At 48.0% G+C, this 9,497-nt stretch overlaps 1 protein-coding gene across 1 annotated transcript; it reads right to left on the bottom strand.

The window, feature by feature from the left end:
• Positions 1-4,613: 4,613 nt before the first annotated feature.
• Positions 4,614-8,876, bottom strand: LOC135815442 (E3 ubiquitin-protein ligase HACE1-like). Its single transcript, XM_065328736.1, has one exon. It carries the CDS (start codon positions 8,502-8,504, stop codon positions 5,202-5,204), a length of 3,303 nt encoding a protein of 1,100 aa, XP_065184808.1. The 5' UTR covers positions 8,505-8,876; the 3' UTR covers positions 4,614-5,201.
• Positions 8,877-9,497: the final 621 nt, after the last annotated feature.

Genomic DNA, 9,497 nt, shown 5'->3' with positions numbered 1-9,497 from the left:
AACTGTATCCTGATCAAAATAGAAATTTGCATCTAATGGACCTGCATGGACAGTAGGCATTTCCCTAATCGGCCGGGCGAAAAATTCGCCGAAAACAGTGGTTTTGAAGAAATTACCCATCTTTTCGCCGAATTTTCAAAAATTCGCATGTTGAATTCGCCGAAAACCGATGCTTCAGTGCTTCAACAGGGTGTATGTAAAAAATGTACATGACGTAATGGGAACGGTGACTTCAAGTACTATCAAGAGTAGATAAACAAGAGTGTGCAACTCCGCATGGGTTGGCCCACGGCGGAATTTTTTGTTGACGTAATCTTTTCGACGACGCACGCGCTGCGAGCCTTTTGGAGAGTTTTCCCTCGTGCACTTGGATGGGCTTTACACTGCAAGGTCGGTGCCCAGCACGTGCTCTCACACTGCTCTGCGGCAAAGCCGCGTTTCTCTGAAAAAAGGTGACGTAAACAAAAAATTCCGCCGTGGGCGCGGGGTATCTGCAGATTGTGCAGGAGAGATCCGGAGTTGCACACTCTTGTTTATCTACTCTTGGTACTATGTTGAGCCGAATTCTGATCTTGGAGCTCATAATATGGCCGAATTTGAACATTCTCTTAAGGGCATGCTCTGTATGGGCAACTTGTCAGTGCACATCTACGATGTGTGAATAAAACGAGTGCATGGCACGTGAACTAACTTGTTTGCTGCACATCTACGAAGTGCGAATCAGGGAGTAGTATAATGACACGTGTACTAGTACACCTTGTGTTGCACTGCGTCTTTTCCACACGCATAGGACCACTGAAGGTCACAAGCTCCGCGTGCGTATGCACGCATGCGCAATATGTCACTGCATGCAATGCACATCTACGATGTGCAAATCAGGGAATAGTACGTATTTTACTACTCCCCGGTGCGAATGCACCGAACGTGCACGTTCGCCACGGAAAAGAACCTTTATGGCACATTTATGGCATGCCAGGGGTCAAAGGTCAAACTCTGGGGGGTCCCGGGGCCAGACCAAGCACGACCGACACAGTGTGCCTTATTTGGCCCAAAGGTCAAAGGTCAAAAAGTGGGCCAGAACCCGCCCCGCACTTATTATTATTATTATTATTATTTTTTCTTATTTTGTTAGGGATTTCCCAACAGGCAATGTTGCCTTTTTACTGGGAACCCTAAACTTACTACTGACTCAGCACCCCGAAGACTACAACTGGTGAAATTTTAATTTTTGCCTTAACTTCCCCTTTAACACGGACGCATTCAAGTCGTCAGTTTTACCGAAATGAACCAAGGTTCAGGTGAACTGTAGGAAGACACACATTTTATATTCGATTTTTAGAAAGGTCTGTGCACATCAAGAATACTTTTTTTGAAATATTCTTTATTATGCTCCATGGGTCCTTGATCAATTATGATAACATTAATTTTACTGATTTAGGCTGCGTTCGTTTTTAGCTACTTGGTAGAGTAGAGTAGAGTCACTCTGTAGCGTATCCCACCGCTGGCACCAATTCTGTAACGGGCCGCAGTCTCTCTCTCGGAGGCAAATGCAGACGGGTCTCAGTGAACACACTGTTGTTAACTTTATTATTACTAAAGACTGGATTGAAGGTTGAACTCTAACTCTAAACTGACATTACTGAAGGTTCTAACTGGTATCTCTAACTGGCATTTCTAACTGGCCTTTCTAACTGTAGTTTCTAAATGGCGTCTAGAGTGAACAGCAGCTTTTATAGGCAGACAGCATACGTGCTGCAACAGCAATGGTCACGGCAAAGGCTCAGCAGAGAGAAGAAGAAAGGTCAAAGTAGATGTGTGGGCTATAGTCATTGCACAAGGAATGCCATTTGATTCTATGCAGAAGAAGGAGCTGAATGCAGTGTGGGCAATGGGCGTAAAAGAGGCGGTTGAAAGTGCAGCAGTATTTCTAAGGTCAATATTTAGAAAAGCGATCCTGTCAGCTTTTCTATTATTGTGTTCACATGGCAGAAAAAACGACATCGCTATGCTACGTAAGTTTCTACGTAAGGTGCTCGGTATTTCACTTAGGCTACGTAAGTCTCTACGTAAGGTGCTCGGTATTAGATCTACCAACGCGTGGTAGCCGTGTGCTGTGCACGTGCACGGCAGACATTGTGTTCAGTGCATGCAGTCCGCGGATCCGTGTTCGGATGTGCATGCGCGAGGAACTACTTTACTTCCTTCTTTGGAACTGCTTCTTGCATGAACTGTTTCGGATATTTCGTCTCCTGGCCTGGCTTATTTCGTTTCGGCGCTGCTGAGACCTCCTTTCGCGGAATATTACTCAATGACAGGTGAGTTGACCAGTTGCCTTTGATTCTGCTTGTGTTGACTCTTTCATTCAGGAAAAGTGTGCTGATTTTAGGGCGGAAATTAATAATGGAAAAGTTGACAGGATCTCTTTTCTAAATTTTGCTCTTCTGCTGCCGAGCTGCGAGGCCGCCTTTTACGGAATACTCGATGACAGGTGATCTCTAAGTTGACCGGTTTCCTTCGATTCATTTGCTTATGTTCACCTTTCATTTACGGAAACGTGTGCTGATTTTATTCGGATTTAGATCCATTTTTATCTCTTTGCCCTTGTCTACAGTGTGCGAAGAACGCGAGTTCAACTTCTTAACGGTAAGGCTTATGTTAGATGTGTTGTCGAAATACTCATATTCATTGTACATTGGTACGTTACAAGTAAGGCACTGGTCAGTGGCATACTATCGTTGGCAGTTCCCAATCTGGAGGGAAAGGTTCAAGTACCAATTGACCGAGTTTGCAAAATAAATTCGCATATCAGGGGAAATCTCTATTGTGGAGAGGTTCAGTAACTTGTTTGTTTCATACGAAACAAGCCAATGGGCGCAGTCTCGTGAAAATCTCGAACTTGTATGATTGGATTTGTTTACTCAAGTCTGGGCTGTTTGATTTGTGAGTACCGCCGAAATTGCACTGCCCCAAATAAAGTTTCGTGCCGCCAAAGCAAGAATTGCGATCTGCAATCTGTTTGTAGTACCTGTAAGAATGTGGAGTACATGTATCGTACTTTCTCTGTTGCTGTTTCAGTTGCCGTCATGTTGCTAAAGAAAGGTTCAGTAGAGAGGTTCTGCAAAACGAAAATTCGAACGAAGTTTCGCGACAGTCCTTGCGAAAGTGTGTGCGAATTTTTGCACGAACTTTGCGTTCTGCACATTTTCGTAGTTTGCGCGGGCCAAGTGCACGTACGCCATGACCCGATCTCACGAAATTTCCTACGACAGTTCATTTCGCGTTCCCTGCAAGTTTCGCACTTCATGATGTAGAGCGAAAGTTTGTACGCATTTCGTTTTGCAGAATCTCTCTAGTGACTCAATTGTTTCATACGAGACGAGTCAATGAGTCGGTGTGGCTAAGAATCTTTCGCTGTAGAAGAAATCTATTCGTATGTCTATTGGAGATATATTTGTGTTCTCTGGTTATAAAATAGGTTAAGCTCACAGAATAAATACCATCGTTCCGTTGGTGTTCGTCCTAAAGAGGTCCTAAAGAGGACTAGATATCATTCATACTCACCAAAAGATGTGTAAGACTTTATTATTGTGGAGTGCCTTGTTTATCTCTCAGTACCTCCAACCATAGCCTTGCCCCTTTTCTCCTCAGGATCAGTGTAGTTGTTGGAACGAGGTTTTGGACTCAGCAATGTATTCGTTTACATTTTAATACATGTTTATTGTTCCTCCTTTGCTGTGTTGTTTTAGACAATCGTGGACTAACAGTTTGAAGTCATTGAACTACTTCGAAAAGTTGTATCGACATCGACAGGGTTACGATTTCAGTTTCAATATGATGCTGGATGACCTTATCACGATAACCCATGACTATAAATCATTATAAACACAGAATCAACAAAAACATCTGCGACACGCACCTGGCGCATGTCTACATTTCTCAAATAAATCTGATTGAGGGTGGAGAAATCTGAAAGGCAAGACAATTTCATGAAATTCTGCAACAGCAACATGCACAGAATGGCCTCCGTATAAAAAAGTATCACCACCACTGCTCACATGTTTCCCCACAGAAGAACATGCATTATGCTAGTGCCATTTTCTGCAAGAAAAGGCTTGCACATCAATGCGTATAATATGGTATTGATATGATGTGAAGGCCATCATTTACATATTGATATAGGGCATTCCATTGATTGGTACATGGTGACAGAAAAAACAAAAGAAATTATAGCAATAAAAACTGCTTTATGGCAGTTTTCTAAAAAAAGTTATTGTGTTCTAGTCCATGGACCCCGTCTAAAAAGTAAGAAATTAACGAAATGTGATAGCTGAAAATTAAAATTTCACACAAAACCTCACAATAATCACACACAGAATGAAAAGCTACATGCAGAAGACATTTTCCCCTCGTGATCCTCTTTCCTATGCATGCATGTTGCCAATTGTTGGTGCAGTACAAGTTTAGTGTTGAAAGCAGCATTTCAAGTGTTGTGATTATTGTGAGGTTTTGTGTGAAATTTTAATTTTCAGCTATCACATTTCGTTAATTTCTTACTTTTTAGACGGGGTCCATGGACTAGAACACAATAACTTTTTTTAGAAAACTGCCATAAAGCAGTTTTTATTGCTATAATGAAACATTGAACGCAGTGAGACTAGTTACTATCCATGTCATGGATCTGCAAGCACGGTACAGAGTTGCAAGTGCGGGGTACGGGTGCGGTGTAACACGCGTGACCAATACATTGAAAGTGATTCACGCTGCAGCTGTGTGAGTTACTAGCGTGCCAACGCTACAACTCTACCGATAGAGGTAGATGGTAGAGGCAAGTGTACTGTACGAACGCTGTTCTACCAGATCTAGTACAAGTAGTTTATACGATGCGTACGTGAAATGTTTCTTTTTTTTTATGGAGTTGTGTACAAATCCTTGATCTTGCTGGAAATCCCGTAGCTCTACCAACTTCTACCGGATTCTACCAACTTTTTCCCGGTAGAGCCGGTAGAGGAAAGTAGAATCTACCCTTTTGAGTAGAATTTTTTTTCAAAAAACGAACACCTCTACCGAAAGAAGTAGTTTCTACCCAAACCTGTAGATCAAAAAGGAACGCCCCCTTAGGGAAAGGCGTAAAAGCGCAGCTTCAAAATCTAAAGTTCTATTCTTCGGGGAACAGTAAGTGTCCAGTGCCAAGAATCACCATGCTATGCAAATTGAAATCCTTGGCTGCCATAGTGCAGGGCAACCAGCAGCCGATCATGTAGTATCTCCTTGCTTGGATACTCTGGCAGTTTGAACATGTTGAAGCATGTAGAGGACGTCGGAAGGCTGTCAGGTTTGTCCGCCTGCGGCGCCGACGTGATGCTGAAGTTCTGCGGCCCGCTGTAACCGGGCAGGTTGGCAAAGCCGCCGTGCGGTACGCGAGAGCTGCCGGTGACGAACTGCAGCAGAAGAATGCGCTCCTTGTGATCGAGCACGTCCACCACCTCCCAGAACCAGAGTACTACCTGACTGGTCTCGTCGTAGCCGCCGCTATAGTGCGTGTTCGCCCTCCAGTCGTCAATGTCGACATCCGGCACTCCAGACATCAGCAACTCAAGCTCGTACTCGTTGAACAGCGAGATGAGCCGCTGAGGGATCATCTGGTTGAAGCCTCTCATGAACGCCATGATCTGTTCTTGTATGCCGCTGGTTAGCCGCTGCTCTGCCACCAGGCGCACATACTCGCGTTTGTTGTGGTCGCTAACGGCCCGCGTAGCACCACCCGGCTTCAGCTCCACGACCTGCATGCTGCCGAAGACGTCATTCTCCAGCGAGAACGTCAGATCAAAGTCGAGGTCGTTGATGTTGTTGTCCAGCAACCACTGCAGGCTCTGTGCGTAGTCTGGGTCGATGTGCTCTACGTCTTTGTAGTCCACGGCAATGCCCAAGATGTGCTTGTAGAAAGAGCGCGTGAAGTAGATGCTAAGTAGCTGTTCGTGGTAGATAGCTGTACCTATTAGGCGGCCAACAAAGTTGAAGTAGCTGAGATGATCCGAGTTGATTTCAGAGTTCGGGTTTGGTTGGAATGTAGAGCCATCAGCCGATAGTGTGAAAAGCGCATAGTCCGGGTTCAGCAGTTCAGAGGAGATCTGATCAAAGAACTCTCGCCGGACGCCAGAACCAATGCCTTCCTCACCTTCAAACGTGACAGAGAAATTATTCTTGAGCTTTGTTGCATCCATGCTCATCAGCGCTTCACAGGAGCTGCGGAAGATGCCACTACGAGACACACTTATCACGTTGTCCAAATCCAGCGTTGATGAGTTGCCTTCGTGGAGATTCTCATAGAACCATTTGCGCCGCTCCTCGAACTTTTGCGCATGAATGATATGTGTGAATTCCCGTAGTAGCTCTGGGCTCTCCAGCAGAAACGCAAAGTGGGCGAAGATAAGCTCCGGTTTGCGAAGCACAAGGACCTTCACTGCTGCCATGTGCTCCTTCACAAAGTGAACAAACTCGTCGGGCACACCAAAGCCCGGGCCGTTGTGTGCCTTTGCACAGCACACCATAAAGTAGGAACGGGCTACGGCACACAGGCGATCGGTGAAGCAGTCCACGACGGCACCTGATGTCGTATCCTCAACGTCGTCACCCTCTTGTGATCTGAGCTCAGAAGGCATCCTGTCAGTTGCGCCTGCTGTTGGTGTAGTGCTGCTCGTTTCATCCGCGCACTCTTGAGCGCTGGTGCTGCTTGGATCTGTCGGTTGCTCGGCAGCAGGTGTGTCAGATTCAGAACTCTCTGGCACATAGTCATCCACTGATGCCAGGTTATCGCGTAATGCTGCAGTGCTCGGGAGATCCTGGCGTCGAGACAGCTTGCGCCAGGCTAGAAGAGGCAGGCCTCCATGCAGATTGCCATCACTGCTTTCTTTGCAAACCAGTGCCTTGCATAGCTGAACCGGAATATCTTTCACAACAGCAGTTGCCAGGCTTCGGGTCTGCGGGGTGAGTGAAACCTTGCGGTGTTTTCGATGCGAAGCAAACTGGCCACTCCCTACCGAGGAAGCATGAGGGGGGTCGTGTGCTGACACATGCGTTGGGAGGTTGAGCTCTTCAATGTGAATGCCATGGCCACTATCACTGAGAGAGCCATCACTGGGCAGGCGTGAGCTTAATCCAGACATAGGACTGGTCGTCACACCGCTAGCTGAGTGGACATCACTCTCAGTGCTCAGAACATCATCCAAAGATGAAGCTGAAGAAGCTGCCTTGGACGGAACTTTATGGAAAGGCTCGCTCGCCACTGAGGAAGCTGCTGCTGCTACTGATTGGAGCTCATCTTTTACAGCACAGAACCATAGGGTCATGAGATGCCAGAGTGGGTCAAACACAGCAAGCGGGTGGTCCATATCAGCACTTGCCGGCTTCTCTGGCTCAGCTCGTGCAATTGACCGAAAGAAGGAGGCGCTGCGGGCTGGGTGCAGGTGGTGGTGTTGATCTCGCGCTAGCTCAGCTGGCGATGCCGGTGGCTTGCTGCACAAATGCAGCAAGATCCGCACCGAGCACAGGTAACTGTCGACGGTGATGTCACAACTCTCCAGTGAGCTAATCAGTTCCATACCACAGCCAGCCGCCAGCTCGGCAAGGCCATACACAATGCGCGTGTGCAGCGTTCGGTTCTTCTGGCACAGGTACTCCAAGGCCTGTTGAGTCTTGGCCTCGTCCATGTCGCGCGAGAGCACCATCTTGACCAGCGGCACAAGAAGCTGGGGGAAGTGCTCGACCAGCGCCAGCGTGCACGCGCTGTACCCACCTTCCACGCACACGTCCAACGCCGTCTTGTTCTCGCGGTCCGCCTGGATCTGAGCGCCGTGCTTAAGCAAGTGCTGAATGCACTCCACCTGACCATAGCGTGAGGCAAAGAACAGCGGCGTGCGCCCTTTCTCGTCCTGCTGCTCGCAGTTTGCGCCGTAGTCCAGCAGCTTGGTGACGGCCGCACGGTTGCCGTTCTGACAGGCCATGTGTAACGGCGTTTGCCCGATCGAGTCGGCGGCATCCACCAGAGCCTTGTGGCGTACGATTGCCATCGTCAGAAGTTCCGTCTGTCCACGCGTGGCTGCAAGCCAGTGCAGCGGCGTCAGTCCGCGTTTGTCCGACGCGTTGATGTCCGCGCCAAACTCCAGCAGGCGGCCGAAGCATCTCTGGTGATTGCCCCGTGCCGTCAGGTGCAGTGCCGTGTTGCGATTCTTGTCGCGGCTGTTGACATCGGCACCGCGCTTCAGCATCACCGTCAACACCTCTATGGCACCGGCATTAGCCGCTATGTGCAGGAGCGAGTCTCCTGATCGACTTAGGTGCATGTTCGGATTGAACGTACAGCTGGGCGACGAGAGAAGGTCAGCCGCCTGCTTGTCTTGATGCGAGATAATCAGTGGCAAAAGTACGTGAAATGCTTGTTCATCGTCCGCCGGTAGATCCACAGGCACCGATCGTCCACGACGCAGGCTCAGTATCCTGTTCAGCATCGTAATTATTAGTCGATAACTGATCTTCAAGTACTGCTTGGCAACTATGTTTACATGGACTGTCCGCAGCTGCTACCAATAACCAGCGGGCTCTCACCACCAGTACATCGACGGTTCTTGCCGGGGCTACCGCAAATATTGTGGGCTGTTAGGGAATCCGTTGTCCGATACCAGAGACACTGCAGAAAGAGACGGTGTCACTGTCAGACGCAGTGCCCAATGACCATCGCACCACGGACACTCGGCGTCGAACGAACGAACTATTTTCTCATGGAACAGTCACTGAGTCAGTGAAGAAGTGTGTCGTTTACGAACAAGCCCCCAGGTAAGTCAACGCATCGCGTAACTCATGGAAAGGGTCTTCGCTCAGTTCGCTGTCCAGCTTCACGCTTTTCGGCAGTTGTCGTTACACTTACAGCACACTCAGACGAGACTGACTACTACTAGTACACTGTAGTATTGACACTACACAGTCCTGTACATAAGCCAGCACCAGGGAGTCGCGGGTCTATGTGAGACTATGACTCCCTGGCCAGCACACAACTCACAAGTACCGGTATTGTACGTTACATAGCCATTTTACACAATGTCATCTTCTACACTGCAGTACTGGTCGATTGATCCATCACCGGCTGCACAGTCAGTGCACCATCGATGCATCGCCGGCATCGGCGACATGACATCAGCTATTTTTTATGATCTAGCGCGAGCCTTTTTCGCTCTCACGTGACACAACGAGTCATAGTGGCTACATGTACGTAGCTGGCACTCCCCCAGCCCAGCAGGGATATCCGGGAGGAGTACATAGACTGCTGCCCACTCTGAAGCGGGATTCACAGAAGCTTTTTTGCGATGCGACACGCGATGCGACGCGATCTGCGATGGATGCGTGCGATGCGAACTCGCGAAATACCATTCACAGAAGAAGTCAACGATGCGACAAAGTAAGTTTTGTTGATTTGGGTACGTCACCATGATATTCGCGCGGTTTGA

This window comes from Sycon ciliatum, chromosome 4 (genome assembly GCF_964019385.1).
Source record: "Sycon ciliatum chromosome 4, ocSycCili1.1, whole genome shotgun sequence".
NCBI lineage: Eukaryota > Metazoa > Porifera > Calcarea > Leucosolenida > Sycettidae > Sycon > Sycon ciliatum.
The sequence above is the reverse complement of the archived record's forward strand: the minus strand, read 5'-3'. Positions and strand labels throughout refer to the sequence as shown.